At 38.1% G+C, this 19,002-nt stretch overlaps 1 protein-coding gene across 5 annotated transcripts in view; it reads right to left on the bottom strand.

The window, feature by feature from the left end:
- Nucleotides 1–19,002, bottom strand: part of Rasal2 (RAS protein activator like 2) — a 293,856-nt gene that overhangs the window by 53,301 nt on the left and 221,553 nt on the right. For all 5 annotated transcript variants that reach the window (XM_038348684.2, XM_038348685.2, XM_038348686.2 and 2 more), the window contains one exon: nucleotides 11,482–11,591. In XM_038348684.2, coding sequence (XP_038204612.1) covers nucleotides 11,482–11,591 — 110 coding nt within the window. The remainder of the gene's footprint in view (nucleotides 1–11,481; nucleotides 11,592–19,002) is intronic.

Below are 19,002 nucleotides of genomic sequence, written 5' to 3'. Positions count from 1 at the left end.
ATGCGAATTCTACCAGAATTCCAAGAGACCTAATACCTATTACTCCTTAAGGTATTTCATATATAGAAACACAAGAGTCACATGGACAAATTCCTTTTATGAAGCTACAGTTACCCTGATACCTAAACCACACAAAGACTCAACCAAGAAAGAGAATTACAGGCCAATCTCACTCATGAACACTGACGCAAAAATTCTCAATAAAGTACTGGCAAACCGAATCTAAGAACACATTAGAAAAATTATCCACTACGATCAAGTAGGCTTCATCCCAGAGATGCAGGGCTGGTTCAACATATGAAAAATCTATCAATGTAATCCATCACATAAATAAACTGAAGGAAAAAAAACATATGATCATCTCATTAGATGCTAAAAAAGCATTTGACAAAATTCAGCACCCCTTTATGATAAAGGTCTTGGAGAGATTAGGGATACAAGGGTCATTCCTAAATATAATAAAGGCTATTTACAGCAAGCCGACAGCTAACATCAAATTAAACGGAGAGAAACTCAAGACCATCCCACTAAATTCAGGAACACGACAAGGCTGTCCACTCTCTCCTTATCTCTTCAATATAGTGCTTGAAGTTCTAGCAATAGCAATAAGACAACATAAGGGAATCAAGGGGATTCGATTTGGAAAGGAAGAAGTTAAACTTTCGTTATTTGCAGATGATATGATAGTGTACATAAGCGACCCCAAAAACTCCACCAAAGAACTCCTACAGCTGATAAATTCCTTCAGTAATGTGGCATGATACAAGATCAACTTCAAAAAATCAGTTGCCCTACCCGATACACAAAGGATAAGGAAACAGAGAGGGGAAATCAGAGAAGTATCACCCTTTCCAATAGCCACAAATAGCATAAGATATCTGGGAGTAACTCTAACCAAGGACAGTGAAGGATTTATTTACAAGAACTTTAACGTCTTTGAAGAAAGAAATTGAGAGGATACCAGAAAATGGAAGGATCTCCCTTGCTTGTGGATTGTGAGGATCAACATTAGTAAAATGGCAATTCTAATCAAAAGCAATCTATAATTCAATGCAATCCCCATCAAGGTCCCAACAAAATTCTTCACAGATATTGGAGAGGAACAATAATCAACTTTATAATGGAAAACAAGAAACCCAGGATAGCCAAAACAATCTTATACAATAAAGGTACTTCTGGAGGCATTACCATCCCTGACTTCAAACTCTATTACAGAGCTACAGTATTGAAAACAGCTTGGTACTGGCATAAAAACAGAGAAGTCGACCAATGGAATCGTATAGAAGACCCGGATTTTAAACCACAAACCTATGAACACCTGATTTTTGATAAAGGAGCCAAAAGTACACAATGGAAGAAAGAGGGCATCTTCAACAAATGGTGCTAGCATAACTGGATGTCAACCTGTAGAAGAATGAAAGTAGATCCATACCTATCACCATGTACAAAACTTAGGTCCAAATGGATCAAAGACCTCAATATTAATCTGAACACATTGAGCTTGATAGAGGAGAAAGTGGGAAGTACTCTACAACAAATGGGCACAGGAGACCGTTTCCTACGTAACACAGACATTAAGGGCAACATTGAATAAATGGGACCTCCTGAAGTTGAGCAGCTTCTGTAAAGCAAAGGACACTGTCACGAAGACACAAAGGCAGCCTACTGACTGGGAAAAGATCTTCATCAACCCTGCAACTGACAAAAGTCTGATCTCTAAAATATATAAGGAACTCAAGAGACTAGACTTTAAAATGCTAATTAACCCAATTAAAAAATGGGGCGCTGAACTGAACAGAGAATTCTCAACAGAAGAAGTTCAAATGGCCAAAAGACACTTAAGGTCATGCTCAACCTCCTTAGCTATCAGGGAAATGCAAATCAAAACAACTTTGAGATACCATCTTACACCTGTCAGATTGGCTAAAATCCAAAACACCAATGATAACCTTTGCTGGAGAGGTTGTGGGGTCAGGGGTACACTCATCCATTGCTGGTGGGAATGCACACTTGTGCAACCACTTTGGAAAGCAGTGTGGCGGTTTCTCAGGAAATTCGGGATCAACCTACCCCAGGACTCAGTAATTCCACTCTTGGGAATTTACCCAAGAGATGCCCAATCATACTACAAAAGCATTTGCTCAACTATGTTCATAGCAGCATTATTTGTAATAGCCAGATCCTGGAAACAACCTAGATGCCCTTCAGTGGAAGAATGGATGAAGAAAGTGTGGAATATATACATATTAGAGTACTACTCGGCGGTAAAAAACAATGACATCTTGAATTTTGCATGCAAATGGATGGAAATAGAAAACACTATTCTGAGTGAGGTAACCCAGACCCAAAAAGATGAATATTGAACCTTCATCTGGCACTGGATGGAGATAGAGACAGAGACCCACATTGGAGCACTGGACTGAGTTCCCAAGGTCCAAATGAGGAGCAGAAGGAGGGAGGTAACCCAGACCCAAAAAGATGAATATGGGATGTACTCACTCATAATCAGTTTCTAGCCATAACTAAAGGACATCGAGCCTATAATTCGGGATTCTTGAGAAGATAATAAGAAGGTGAACCCAAAGAAAAACATATAGTAATCCTCCTGGATATTGGAAGTAGACACGATCGCTGGGCAAAAATTGGGAACTTGAGGGTGGGGCGAGACGGGGCCAAGGGAAGATGGGGAGAGAAAAGCGTGAAGGGGAGAATGGGGGAAGCTCGGAGGAATGGGATGCTTGGGATACAGGAAGGGAGGATATGGGAGCAGGGAAGCATATATCTTAAGGGAGCCATCTGAGGGTTGTCAAGAGACTTGACTCTAGAGGGGTTCCTGGGTTTCCAGGGAGATGCCCCCAGCTAGTTCCTTGGGCAGATGAGGAGAGGCGCCCGAAAAAGGCCAGTTCCTATAGCCATATCGGGTGATGAATTTCTTGCATGATCACCATAGAACCATCCACCTGTGCATAGATAAAGAAAATGGACCTGAGCACCACACATTTGGAGCACCGGACTGAGCTCCCAAGGTCCTGATGAGGAGCAAGCAGAAGGAGGGAGAGTCATGAAGAAAGAAAGGTCAGGACCGTGGAGGGGTGCGGTTCACCCCACTGGAAGACGGTTGGAGGACAGAACTATAATTGGAGATCACACCAACGCCAGTGGAAATGGACTGATGGATCATGGCGACCAAAACCGGACTCTCTGAATGTGGCCGACAGTGGGGGCTGACTGAGAAGCCAAGGACATGGCGTGGGCCTTTGATTATTCTGCATTGGACGGGCTCTGTGGGAGCCTTCTCAGCTTGGTCGATCACCTTCCTGGACCTGGGGGGAGTTGGGAGGACCTTGGTCTTAACATAGAGTAGGGAACCCTGATGGCTCCTTGGCCTGGAGAGGGAGGGAGGGGGGTATGGGTGGAGTGGAGGGGAGGGAAGGAGATGGAAATTTTTAAATATAAAAAAATAAACCATAGCCGGGCGGTGGTGGCGCATGCCTTTAATCCCAGCACTCGGGAGGCAGAGGCAGGCGGATCTCTGTGAGTTTGAGACCAGCCCGGTCTACAAGAGCTAGTTCCAGGACAGGCTCCAAAGCCACAGAGAAACCCTGTCTCGAAAAACCAAAAAAAAAAAAAAAAAACCAAACAAACAAACAAAAAAAACCACCCCATGAAAGAAAAAAAGAAAAAAATATTTTTAATTGAAATAGAAATACATCACTCCTCCCCTTTCCTCCCCTCAGCCCCTCCCACACTCTCCCACTCTCAAGCTGATATCCTCTTTTTCTTTGATTATATATATATATATATATATGTGTGTGTGTGTGTGTTTGTGTGTATGTGTGTGTGTGTGTGTATCCCACTGAGCCTGTTGTTTATGTGTATATGGCTTCAGGGCTGACCACTCTGCACTGGACAACCAATAAGGGAATTTTGTCCTTGAGGGACACAAATTCTTTCAGCAGTGAGTAGTTCCTGTCATCTAGGGGAGGGACTCCCCCTTGCACATTAACAGGTCAACTGACATTGCTGTCATTTCTTCCCAGGATTCTGGCCTTCTCTTCTACTATGTTCCTTGAGCCACAGAGGCAGGAGCTATGATACACATCTTTTTTGACTGGTCTCCCCACAACACACTGAGCTCTGCAGTGTGTCCTGTTGTGGTTTTCTATGATGTTGCCTTTCAGGGGTTGAGGGTGGGCCTCTAATGCTGAAGATACAACACACTTAGGATACATGACTTAGATGACTCAAGCTAGGTCTGCACTAAGGCCTCTTTCCTATGGTCTAGCTTTCATGGTTCCAGAAAACACTATGCAAGCTGCCAAGGGAATAAAGCAATTACAATCCTAGCCAGTTGTCACAACTATCAACCACAATTATCAGCATGCAAAAAGTACAGCAAGCAGAAATATGAGTATATCTATTATAGTGCAGTTCATTCTATAAGTCATTTACAGTTAGCTATGGGTGGTCAGGTAGAGTCTAGGAGATGTGGAAAGAATACAAAAGTCAGGGTGCATATTATTTCTGACTTGAGTATTGTTATATGAGCATGTACTAAAATTAAACCAGCCTCAGGACAGAGTATCATTTGGGAAGAGAATAAAATCAAAAGCAGAACAATAATACAAAACACTATGGGAAATACTATAAATGAAAGACTTCATGGAGTTCATAAGAGATAATGCTGGGAGTTAGGGAAGGAATGGGCCATGTTATTGTATTTTGCATATTATGCAAATGATTACAATAAATTATTATACACACAGTAAGATATTACAATTGAAATTTCATTTGTGATACTGAGATAAAGAGAGGTGATAAGCCAAAGTGAAGTCCATGACAGGGTGTAATGTTTATAAAGGAGATGTTTTGGGACTAGTTCCACTACCTTGAACCCCCTCAGTTAGATCAAGACTATAGAAGGGTGGCCAGAGACTGAAAAAGTCAAAAGACTTGTTAGAGTAAATTTTGAGAAAATGATAAGGTGCATTCTTGTTCTCTACAATGGATATAAGTAGGGGAAACGGGATGAGGTTTGATTCTTTCTGGGTAGCTAGATGACGAGAAATGATTAAGTATTGGTAGTGGAACAGGAATGTTAAAGCTTTCAGAATGGTCTGTGTTCCTAATTTCTAGTGGCTGTCAGTGCAAAGAAAGTATGAATGTGCTTTGTAGTAGTTTGGAGACCAGAACAACAAACACTCCTCCTTACAATGGGCTGGTGAGGTGGTCAATGTGTAAGCTGCTTGCGATGTAAGTTTGGACAACTACATTCTGCAACCCAGCACCCACATCAATGAAATGGGCAGTGGTGCGTAGCTATAGTCTCAGGGACAGGAGATGGAGACAGGATAAGTTGCGGTTGTCCAATTGCTGAGCTCCAGGCTCAGCAGGAGACCCTGTCTCAAAAAATATGGTGGACGTGATAGAAGAAGACCCCTGATATTAACCGTTGGCTTCTGTGCCCTTGCATGAGTATATACCCCTTTCCATAAGAACTCCTGGAATGAAATTATAGGTGAGAGTCTCCTTAGAGATGAAAAATCCCTGAAGGATTCCTTGAAAATTCTCCTTTGAGATGAAAAATCCTTGAAGGAAGAAGCAAGATACAAACATCTGCCATGTTCACACCATAAAGGAAAACTAAGATGGTGCTTAGACTGTGTTACCTCCTTTCTACTCCTGTGTCCATTCACCCAAAACCCAAAATGTAGGGTTGGTAACAAATATTTGAAAATCTGGCAATGTAATAGGTCCAGTTTTTTTATCATCCCCTAGTTTTAAGTGCCTCTGAACAAAAGGTAAAAGAATCAGTCTTTTCATGATCCCATGCCCTCTTACATGGCACACTTTCAAAGTCAAAATGCAACCCATATGGATTCTAGAAAATGATACTCCTGGGTTTTAACTCATCAGATGACTTTGAAACAATGACTTTGACATTCTATTTTTTTCTCTAAAGTATCCTTTCCCTGTCTTTTTCTGCTGCCAATCCCCTCCTTAGAGCCTTCACTGTATCTTACAGTAGCTTTATAATAACTGGCACCCCAAGCCTGGTATCTACAGAGCAGGTAATCTGAAATTCCATACTCCACAGTGCTGGATTTCTCCATCCACAGGACTGTTTTATGCTACTTTTAGGGAACAGTGTGCAGGTTCTCTGCTGCTTGTAAGACTAGAGTCTAAACTTCTTAGCTTGACATTTAAGAACTTTAGAGAACTGAGCTGAAAAACATTTCTTTCCATAATTTTAATGACATGTCCCCTCAAATTTCTGGTTCAGTAATTTTACCAAAAATTCCAACGTCATCCCATTTTACTACCGTGTTCCCCATCCCCATTTCTTTTGCATGCAACCTACTGTTTTCTTTATAGAAGTTTTTTAAGGGTAGAAAACAAAGAAGCAAAAACAAAACAAAATCTTAGTGATCTGATATCTTGTGATGTTATAGACAGATAGGGTTCTCTTCAGGGTTCTTTACCATTTACTGTACTGGAAACTGGTGCGCGTTGGGGGGGGGGGTGTCTCCAGTCTGCACATTTGTTTTCTTGTCTTGGGACATTTTCTTCCCTAAAGTCTTTGTTCCTTTTTCTAATCTTGTACACGGATTCTTTCATTCTTTATACTATTTATTTATTTGTGTGTAGGGGGTGTGAAAGTCAGAAGACAACTTGGAGTGTGTTCTGTCCTCCCACCATGGATGTTCCAGGGATGGAATCCAGGTCATCAGGTTTGGTGGTAAGTGCCCTCACTGGCTTCTGCTATCTTGCCCGTCTGACTCTTTTATCTTCTGCTATACTTCCTGTGACAATGATTTGATTTTCATGTTAACTTTCAAGATCTTTCTTCCTGTTTTTCCCCTTTGCTACTTTGTTATTATTTTATAGATATATAGTCTTATCTTTTAAAAATAATTCATTTTACTTGTAAAGTTGTTTTTGCTATGAACATAGGTCTCTTCGGTTGTTTATTTTGGTTTCTGTCTCTCATTTGGTGTATTTCTTTGGTAGTTACAAGGCACTTGGTTGTATGTGTAAGAGTAAAGCACTGAAGAGCTAAGCAGAAACTCTGTTGCTATAATGAGCTCACAGACTCATGAGTTCCACTGCAGTCTTCCTGGCCAGCTCATTTTCTTTAAACATCTTTTTTTTTAAATATTTATTTATTTATTTATTATGTATACAATATTCTGTCAGTGTGTACAGCTGCAGGCCAGAAGAGGGCACCAGACCCCATTACAGATGGTTGTGAGCCACCATGTGGTTGCTGGGAATTGAACTCAGGAACTTTGGAAGAGCAGGCAATGCTCTTAACCTCTGAGCCATCTCTCCAGCCCCCTACACATCTTTATTGAGAAAGAATTCATACACAATAGAATCCAACCATTTAAAGTATATAGAATTTTCAATATATTTAGAATTGTGCAATCATCACCAAAATCTAAGCTTAAATTATTTTTACCACTCAAAACAGAAGCTTAATGCCCCTCAAGTTACTCCTCTTTCACTGGCTTTTTCTATATATCACATCTTCAGTCTTTGGCAACTACTAATATTTATGAATTTTCCTATTCTTGCCACTTCCATATTCTATAAAAGGAAACACAATATTTAGAAGGCTAGTATCCAAGATAACAGCTTCACACAGATTGGAGAAACTAAAGTTGTGATTAGTTTTTCTCTCTGCAGTGGTGGGGATGAAATGTATGCTAGGCAGTATTATACTCCAGTCCATAACAAACTTTCTTCAGTTGTGATGCTTTCAAGGTTAAACACAGTCATACATGCTGCAGCATGTTTCAGTATTCCATTCCTTTTTTGTGGATGACTAATATGGGGATGTTTGTGTACCCATCTGTTGATAGTCATGTGGGTCATGTTCACTTTAGTAATCATGATTACTATGAATAATGCTGCTGTGAACACTTATGTACATATATTTATATGGATACGTTTTTGTCTGGCATGTACTTACCACTTGGGATTTTAACAGAGAAACACAAACATCACTACTATAAATCCATTGTGGGTGTATAGTTTCTCCAATCTATATGATAAGATTATCTTGAATGTTAATATTCTAAAGGAAGGCAGGATCTGAATTATTCCAGAATTATGGAAGTATGTATGCTAAATCTACCCTCAAAATGGCAAATGCTAGCTAGAATTTAAGAACAGACTCTTGCATTATTGGGGGCCATAGTGTATCCAAATATAAACATTTCCAGTTTCCCTTGCAAAAAGAAAAGTTAGGAATAAACAAACAGGAGTCATTGGACCAGTTCATGGAAATTCCTTTAAAAAGAGATAATTCAGCTGGTAGTAACCAACACCCTTATAAGGATCCCTCATTTTAGATGTTTGAAACCTAGATGTCATAACACAGTTACAGAAATCACCTGCGTTCATGAGGAGCTTTTTGAAGTTCCTAAGGATGATGACTTTTATGTGAGGGGAAAATATGCTGTGTTCAGTTAGTAGTTCGTTAGGTGGTAAGACTTCAGAAATTCCTTCTGTACAGCAATTATAAATGATCATTTAATCTTAAATAGTCCATGATTCAGATTTTTCTAGTTTTACTAGAATTCATATTTCTGCTTTGAGTGTTAATTTTAAAGACAAAAAGCAGACTTTTATGTATAACCTTAAAAATTGAATGTTTATGTCCTTCCTCGGCCTTGGGAAGTATACGAAAGCAGATTGAGCAAGCAACAGAAAGCAAGCTAGAAAGCAGCATTTCTCCATGGCTTCTGTTTCAGTCCTTACTTCCAAGCTTCTGCCTTGAGTTCTTGCCCTGGAACTATAAAGTAAAAGCGGAAATAAACCCTTTCTTTCCTCCCGCCAGCTGGTTTTGGTCAGTGTTTTTTTCCCCCACAGCAAAGAGGGCCAAACTAGACAATGCACCAAGCATGGGTCCACACAATTTCATAAAACAACTACTAGATATAAATCCACACATCAACTGTAACATAATAATAGTAGGTGACTTTAATATCCCACTCTCACCAATTGACAGGACATTCTGACAAAAAATAAACAGAAACATCTGGTCTAAATAATAGCATAAGTCAGATGGGACTAACAGACATCTGTAGAATTCCATCCCAACACTAAAGAATCGATATTCTTCTCAGAAACCTTTTCCAAAATGGATGATAGAATAAGCCAGATCGAATAGCATCAAATACAGAAGTAATAAAATAACTTTTTATTCTATGTCATCATAATGGAATTAAAACTAGGACACAATGAGAACTCCTGAACATATACAAATTTATGGGCATTAAATAATAAACTTTTGAATTATTAATAGATTATTGAAGAAATAAAGAAAGAAAAATATTCCTAGAATTGAAGAAAAATTAAAGCACAACATACCAGAACCTATGAGATTCAATGAAAGCAAGTACCTACATCATAAAAAAAAAAAATCAGAGAGCCGGGCGGTGGTGGCGCACGCCTTTAATCCCAGCACTCGGGAGGCAGAGGCAGGCGGATCTCTGTGAGTTCGAGACCAGCCTGGTCTACAAGAGCTAGTTCCAGGACAGGCTCCAAAGCCACAGAGAAACCCTGTCTCGAAAAACCAAAAAAAAAAAAAAAAAAAAAATCAGAGAGTTCTCAAATAAATAACTAAACAGTGCACCTTAGGGCCTTGGAAAAGCAAGATCAAGCTGAGACTCATTTCTTTAAGTAGACAGAAAGAAGTACGATCTGTGTAGAAAGTACTGAGATAGAAAGAGACAGACAGAGAAGATCAATGGAAGGAAGAGTTGGCACTTTGAAAAGATATAAAAGATCAACAAATTCTTAGTAATAAAAGAACAACAAATTCTTAGTTAAACTCACCAAAAGAGAGAGAAGACCCTATTTAATAAAGTTAATGGGGATAGAGAGCTGGCTCAGCAGTCAAGAGCAACGATTGCTCTTGCAGAGAACCTGGGTTTGATTTCCAGTACCGCATGTGGTTAAAAACTATCTGTAACTCCAGTTCCAAGGGGAGCAAGAGCACCAAGAAGGCACTCCTCTGGCCTCTGGAAGTTTTGCACAAGTGTGATACACAAACACACATCTTTGCAAAACATTCATAAACACAAAAATAAATATATCTAAACAATAAAAAGGAAACCCAAGGGAGTGCATTACAACAAATACAGAAGAACTTCTAAAAAATCATAAGGACATATCTTAAAAACTTTCAGTCAACTAAACTGGAAAATGTGAAATGCACAGACAAATTTTTAGATGCATATGACATACCCAAATTAAACCAAGACAAGAAAACAACAAACACATTTCTAGCAAGCAATTGGATTAAAGCAGTAATAAAAATCTCCCAGCTAAAAGGAGTCCAGACCCAGATGGATGCAAATTTTAGCAGACCTTTACAGAGGAACTAATACAGATGATTCTCAAACTACTCCATAAAACAGAAAGCACAGAAGAATATGTGCTGAACTCTTTGTACAAACCAAGTATTACCTAGTACCAAAACCAAATAAAGATGTTAACAACAAAAAAATATAATTTCCCTGATAAATAGAGCTGCAAATATTATAAACTGTGTTTTCTACAAGTGACTATGAACCACCAAGACTGATTTTATATGCTACACATATGCTACACAAACAGAACAGTATAGTAGAAAAGAGCATGAATGCTGGAAAAATCGCCACAGGCAGTATCATTTCTGTTATATAAACTGTATGATCTTGGATAACATTAGCTAGTATCTCTGCACATCACATTCTTTATCTATAGCATAAGATCACACTTATCATAAAAGGTTATCACAGAGATATCCAGTATTGCACAACATTTTTCTTTTTCTTTCTTTTTTTTTGGTTTTTTGAGACAGGGTTTCTCTGTAGCTTTGGAGCCTGTCCTGGAGCTAGTTCTTGTAGACCAGGCTGGTCTCGGACTCACAGAGATCCGCCTGCCTCTGCTCCTGAGTGCTGGGATTAAAGGTGTGTGCTACCGCCCAGCAGCACTAAACATTTTTTTTTTTTTGGTTATTATCTCTGTTATCACTTAGAGATGATCAAAGAAAAAGAATTTACCTATAACCAGTAGAACTTGACTTTACAGAAACAGTATATCTTATTATTAAAAACTTATATAGCTCCAAACTCTAATATTTATATGAATTTTATACTGGTTGACTGCTGAGTCAACATTTTGTACCTTGTCTCAATGTGAGCAAGACAATAAAAATAAATTTTGTACTGGATTTTTCTGTCACTGATATAAAGGTAAAAGGTTCAAGAGTCTTATCAAAATCTACTATGTGCTACACATGGTGTACACATCCTTAGTCCTAGCACTTAGGAAGCCAAGGCAGCTGGGCTTCTGTAATTGAAGGCCAACTTGATGTATATAATGAACTCCAGGCCAATTAGAGCTACATACTGAGACACTATCTCAAAGTAAGTAAATAATCCGCGCCAACATCTGAAGTCTTTTTTAAAACAAGTCACATCCTACCTGTCATCTGCATTGCGAAGGGATGGAAGTCGAAAACTTGTGTTTCTGTCAAGCTTTGACTGGCTTTTGGTCCTCTTGATGGAACCTTTCAGGCGCTTGCTGAAGAATCCCTAGAATGAAAAGGCAGAGAGGTGGGCGAGGGAACTACTCGGGAACCTTGCCTTCCACAAGAAACCTGCAAAAGGGGTTTAGAGTGAAAAGGAAGGACTGGGACAGAATACAGCTTTCAGTCTTTAATCAAATAAAATTAAGTAAATAATAAATAAATAAAATAAAATTACTTCTTGGTAATGTGATAAAGGACTTTTTTTTTTTTTACTGTGAAAAACTGAGGTAGTTAAACTTGTTGATGACACCAATCCTAGTTTTTATACTATCTGTGGCAGAAAAAAACCTCTAAGTTTACAAATAGACTTAAAACAGCAATAAACCACACAAATAGTTTTCTATGAAAATATTATCAGCAATCTCAATAGAAATGACACCTAATGATTTCCTAAACTAAAGGAAAATAGGTAAATATAACGTCATGTGCAAAGTCCCTGAAGGGGGAAGGTGTTTAGTCTTACTGGGGAAACTGAAGATACTGCTAGAGGAGGATGGGAAAGAGTTAACTAAGTAGTACAAAGACTATATTGTTAATCTTCAAAGTGTTATTAAAATTTGGTCACATCACTTTGGATATTGTTATTTATAAAATCAAAGGCAGATAAACTATTTTACATGAAATATAGACCATCTATTAAATCACTAAAATACTGAAAAGTTAACTCACAGGTTCTGTGACCTCAAGCACTAGATCAAGCCAGTCCAATTCCAGCACAGAAGGGGAGGGACCACATGAGGTACCAACCCTAGCCAGTCAAGAAGACACAGGCAACTGTGGGCTGCTGAAGCAGTGTCAGTTTTCTTCAAGGATAGGATGCCCATGCTCTAGGGGACTGCCATATACAGTGCACAAGATGGCAGTACTATGTGGGAAGAAGAGTAGATCAAATCAAGAGGGAAATGTGGTGATGGAGTTTTGGGAGAAGTTGGAAGGAAGGAAGTGGGAGTGGATTTGATTGATGAAAGTACATTATGTATAAGCTATTCAGAGAACACATTAAAAAAATGAACAAAATACTCGACATTCTTTGGTGATCTCCTGCTACTTCCACCAAAGTACAGAAAGCTTGTCATGACCTCAAAACTAATGAACATACAGCAAAAAAATTGTTGCATAAATCCCAGAATAAATGAAGACAGTCACTATTGATAAGACATACAAAATAATGAGCTTCATTTTGGCACTGTTATACGTATTTGTTATTTTACCTTATTCTCAATCATTCCCTTCTTTATTGTCCTCTCCTCTACTCTTTGCCCAACACTGGCTGGCTCATCCCGCTCCCCACCCTTGCTTTCCTTTCAGTTTAGTCCCTTACCCCCTTCTTCATTTCTTCTAATTTTGTCTTGAAGTCTATTTTATCAGGAATCAGAATAGCTGTACCAACTTGTTTCTGTCTAATGTTGACTTGGTGGATTGCTTCCTATCCTCTGGCTTTCAATCTTTACCAGTAAACATGTTTCTTGGAGACAAAAATAGTTGAGTCTAGTTTTTTAACCCAGCCTGTGTCTCTTTTTTGGTGATTGAGGTTATTTAAATCCTTTAAGGTTATTACTGAGAGATGTTCACTAATCCTGTAGCTTTGTTTGTTGATTTCTGGTTGGTGAGTTAATGTTTGCTCTTTATTTCTGCCATTAGTCTTTATGGTTTGCTCTTTTTTGATTACCCCTTTAATGAAATTATTTCCATGCTCTAAAGGCTTCATCCTACCTCTTGCGTGTATAACATTCCTTTTTCTCTGCAGTGCTGGTTTGGTGATCATGAACTAACTTAGCTTCTGCTGTACTTAAAATATTTATTTCTTCTTTAATTAAAAATAGCTTTTCTGGTCATAGCAATCTTGGTCAGCAGATACTACTTTCAGGGCCTGAAACATATCCCTCCATACTCCTTGGAGTCTGGTTGCTGAAGACAAACCTGTTCTTACTTTGGTGTGTCTGCCTTTGTAGGTGAATTGGTGTTTTCCTCTTACATAAGTTGAATATGTTTATAATATTAAAACTTGATCCACTCAAGAGAAAAAGGTGAAGCTGGGTGGTGGTGGTGCAAGCCTTTAATCCCAGCACTCAGGAGGCAGAGACAGACGGACCTCTGTGAGTTCAAGACCAGCCTGGTCTACAAGAGCTAGTTCCAGGACAGGCTCCAAAGCCACAGAGAAACCCTGTCTCGAAAAATCAACAAAACAAAAAACAACAACAAAAAACAGAGAGAAAAAGATGAAAAAGTTACTTAATGACTAAAGAAAAATGTATATGATCTATTCAATTATTTTTGCTAGCCAGAAGGGGATCTGTGGGTAAGATTCAGAGTGTAGCTCAGCAGTTAATAGGTATGAGGTCCTGGGTTCACTCTCAAGTGCCAGAAACAACTAACTATACAAAATTTAAAAATAAAATGAAAGAATGAGTAAAACCCCCAAAATGCCAAAGATGCAATCATTTAAATTTAAATTCCAGCTTATTATAAGTACTTATATTTGAAGAAAAAGAAAAAAGTATCTTTAAAAATTCTTTATTGATTTAAACAGTCATTTGCCTGCAGTACTGGTGTTGTGGTGGAGAATTGCCATTAGTTCTCATGATAAATTCTATACTCCTATGTCTCATCAGAATAGTCCCCCTCATCAGAGGTTCCTAATGCTGTGACCCTTAAATACAGTTCTTCGTGGTGTGGTGACCCCCCCAACCATAAAACTATTTTGTTGATACTTCATAACTGTAATTTTGCCTCTGTTATGAACTGTAAATACCTGATATGCAGTATGTTTGATATTGTTGTCAGGGTTTTCTGTCCTGTCTTGTTCCTGCAATCATTAAGTCCCAAAGAAAGCATACAGAAGTCTACATTAACTATAAACTTATTGGCCCATTAGCTCAGGCTTCTTATTAACTCTTATAACTTATATTAACCCATTATTCTTATCTGTGTTAGCCACGGACTGCAGAGGAATGAGCTTCTTTCTTCCCAGAATTCTCCTGTTCTCTTTGACCCACCTCTACTTCCTGTCTGGTTGCCCCACCTCTACTTTCTGCCTGGCTAGTGGCCAATCAGCATTTATTTAAAATATAATTAACAGAATACAGACCCACACCATGATATGTTACCCCCAAAGGAATTGAAAAACACAGACTGGGAACTGCTGCCTCGTGTGCTCAGAAATGTAGTCAGCAAGCAAGACTTAATGACAGGCTTCTAGTTAGACTGTTAGAGCTGGATGAGATTCTGGTCAACGACCTGACCAAATATTAATATACTTCTAATAAAAATACAGTTATGCAGTTGACTGTAAAATGTCCTAATTTAGCACTTGAATTTTACCTTTTATTGGCATTTATTTCATCATACTCCACATTGTAATATTTATTTCATAAAATTTACTTTATGTTTATTGCTTATATAGAATTTTATTAGGTGCTAAAATAAAAAGTTAAAACAAATGTAAATTCTGTCTTAAAGAAGCCTGTAATTTAATACAGGATTTAGACACTATATATAAATATACACATAGCCTTATTAGAAGACTTGAAATGTCTAGGGAAAGAATCTCTGAGCACAGATATCTATCATCAGAAACCTCTAAAACAGAACAAGATAGAATATCCAAGAACTGTAAAACAAGTACATAAGAAGTAACATGTGTAATGGGACTACTAACGGGGGAAAGATCAAAAAACAAAACCCATAGAAATCTATGAAATAATAATGACTGAAATTTTCTCAAATTAATCAGACACCAAAACAAGATCTTCAGAGAACTTCAGGCAGCAGAATGCCCCAAACAAACTAAAAACATCAAAATTACACTTTGGCACAGATGTTTATCTTTTTGTTTTTGTTTTGTCTTTGCTTGTTTTTGGAGACAGGGTTTCTCTGTAGATCAGCCTGTCCTGGAACTTTCTCTGTAGACCAGGACTGCCTCAGACTCACAGAGATCCGCCTGCCTCTGTCTCCCAAGTGTTGGGATTAAAGGTGTGAACCACCACTGTTCAGAGTGTAGGCATATTTCTAAAAGATTTATTTTATTTGTGTTAGTGTTTCATCTGCATGTATGTATATACCACATACATGCCATAGTAGTTCAGAAAAGGGTACTGGATCCCCTGGAACTGGAGTCACAGACAGTTGTGAGCCACAGCCATGGGTGCTAAGAGTACCCTTCTGTAGTGACAATGAGTGCTCCTAAACCCTGAGCCATCTCCCCAGTCCAAAGTTAGGTATATTTAAACCAAAGAAACTCAAAGTTAATGACTAAATGCTGAAAGAATCCAGAGGATGGCAGAAGGAAATTCCCTGAGTGCAGGGGAATGATGATAAAAATGGCTTCATGCTCAAAATATATTACAAGCTTTCTGTAAAACGGTCTTACGCAGCCCAGCATAGCAAGAAACTATAAAAATCTTAAAAAAGAAAAAAAATTACATGTTTTCAGAAAGCACGGAAACACGACACATGGCATAAATTATTTAAATAGGTGAGAGAAAAAAATGCCACTATCTTAGAATTCTGTAACCTGAAAAAATTATTCTTCCAAAGTGAAGAAAGTAGCCGCAATTTTCTGAGACAATACTGTATTTGTTGCTAACAGGCCTGCTGAACAAGATACTAAAAAGAAGTTTAGTATTCCCATTGTACCAAAGTAAAGCAAGTCTAACTGTCACTCTATGGAAGGAGAAAAAAGAAGGAATCTAATTAAATGCCTACTTAAAACTATGAAAGGCAGGAAAAGAGACAAAAATAAGAACACAGAACAAGGACAATAAACAGAAAATGGTAACATAAATTGGTAATCCATCTTAATAATCACTTTAATATTAATAGTATAAATGTATCAGTTACAAAGTAATACGACTAAACCACATGCTGTTTAAGAGACATTCATATAAAACACATATACAAACAGATGAAAGGTAACTGGGCTGTAAAGACATAACTCACCAACACCGGAGAAATAGGCACAGCTATGCTCACCTCAGACAGAAGAAAGAAGGTATTGAGATCAGCAAGGTAACTAAATGATAAAAAGGTAAATTTCCCCTGAAGACTATAAATTCATTGTGTGTTTACCTAACTAAGGTATCAAAGAACACAAGGCAAAGACAATAAAACTGCTAGGAGATGACTGTACCATATGTACTGTTATTATTGTCACCGTTTGTTATCAGAAACAGACTGATCTTAGAAGATGGAAGTCAGAGATCATAGTTAAACTCAACACCACAATCAACCAATTGAATATAACTCACACTACGGAGTATTTCATTCTATACTAGCAGAATAAGTTCTTCTGAAGGTCTTACAGAACATTCATTCATGAATAGAAACATGAAGCCTACCTTAGCAAATTTAAGATAATAGAAATCATGCAATGAATGTTTTCAGACCACTGTGGAATTAAACTAGAAATAAGTCAAAAACAAACAAACAAACAAAAACCCAAAACCAAACAAACAAAAAGACTGAAAAAATATGTTTGGGGGAGGGGGCTCAGCAGTTAAAATCACTGGCTGTTCTTACAGAGGTCCTGAGTTTAGTCCCTAGCAACCACATGGGGCTCACAACCATCAGTAATGAGATCTGGCATCCTCTTCCTGGTCTGCAGGCATACACGCAGGCAGAACATCATATACATAACAAATAAATAAGTCTTTAAAAATGTTTGTTACATAATATACCTCTTTCTTACTAAAAAAAAAGTGAGTTTACTTATTTGCGTGTTCCATGGTTTAAGTTTATAGGTAAGAGAACAACTTGGGGGAATCAGTCCTCTTCTTCTACCACGTGGGTTGTGGGGTTTTGAACTTGGATCCTCATTTTTGGCACCAAGCATCTTTACCTGCTGAGCCATTCTGACAGGTCAATAATATTCTTCTAATAATATATGAGTTATAGAGGAATTAAGTAATTAAAATAATCTCTAACTACATGAAAATGAAAATAGCACATCTAAATTGGTGAGATGTAGTAAAAATAGTAGTTAGAGGGGAAATTATAGCATTAAATAAATAATATATTATTAAGAAAGATCTAAAATCAGTAACATAAGTTTTCACTTTAAGAAACTAGAAAAATAGTAGCAATTAAACCAAATAAGCACAAGACTAAAAACATGGGATTAAGTCAATAAAATTGAAATCATATACTCAAGAGAAAAATTATTAATATCTGTCTCCTCGAAATCATCAATAAAATTTATAGAAATTTTAAGAAAAAAACAGCATATAAATTACTAGCATCAGAAATGAAAGAGTGTGTATTGCTATAGATGATAATAAAATGCAACTGTGTACAAAATTCTGGTAGTTCTCAAAGAACAAATAGCCAATGAGCCTATTTTTGTTTAAGAAGCTGGCCTCCTAGTATATGCCTGTAGTCCTAGCTACTTGGAGCACTGATGGAGGAAAAAGATTGCTTGATCTTGGAAAGAAAAAGAAGTAATTATCTCAATAATTAGTCCTTGAACATAAATTACCAGGCAAACATGGTAGTGAGTTCTACCAAATATTTAAGGAAAAAAAAACCAACTGTTTATCACCTCTCTTAGAAGATATAAGTAGAGAGAATACTTTCTGTTTTAGATTTAAAAAATCTGAGTGGTTAGTAGATTCTCCATCTAATCACTCCCCCATAAATACATAGCCATTCTCATTATAATTACCTCATGCTCAAGGGGCCATCTGTTAAGACTGATGAATCTACTTTGACATCATACCTGCCCAAATGCCATAGTTTTCATTAGAGTCCATTACCAAAGTGATGTTTTACAGTTCTGAGAAATGGAGAGTGACATGTATGCACATTATAGTACCATTCAGAATATTTTCACTGCCCTAAAAATCTCCTGTGCCCCACCTACTCACCCCACCACCATCTGCAGTTTTTGGCTATCACTGACTTTGTTTTTGTTTTTTTAGAGATTGGGTTTCTCTGTGTAACACTCCTGGCTATCCTGGAACTCTGTTTGTAGACCAGGCTGGTCTCAAACTCACAAAGCCTCTCTCTGCCTCCCAGGTACTGGGATTAAAGGTGTATGTCACCACCACCACCTGGTATAATTTCTTTTCTTGATAGCTGGATAAATGTAACAGGTAAAAGAACTGTGGTCAAATAATCCCTCGGAAGTGTGGTAGTGGGAGAGGTAGTACTACAATCTTGTGACTAGGTCTTGGGCTTTTTGTGAGTTCATGTTCAGGACTGAAAACTTCCTACATGTATTTCAGTACCCACTCAGTCCAACTGCCTGGCTTTAGGTGAAACAGGTTAGCAAAGGAGAGCCAAAGTCAGGCATCCCCACCCCCAGTCCCCAGGCCTGTTAGGTAGTGCTTGAATAGCTTCTTCTGAGGAGGACCTTGTTAAGGACAGAATACTTTGTCTTTTTTCAAAATGCAGAGCCCCCTTCTCTGCCAGAGAAAAAA

The sequence above is a fragment of the Arvicola amphibius genome, chromosome 12 (assembly GCF_903992535.2).
Source record: "Arvicola amphibius chromosome 12, mArvAmp1.2, whole genome shotgun sequence".
NCBI classification, from domain to species: domain Eukaryota; kingdom Metazoa; phylum Chordata; class Mammalia; order Rodentia; family Cricetidae; genus Arvicola; species Arvicola amphibius.
The sequence above is the reverse complement of the archived record's forward strand: the minus strand, read 5'-3'. Positions and strand labels throughout refer to the sequence as shown.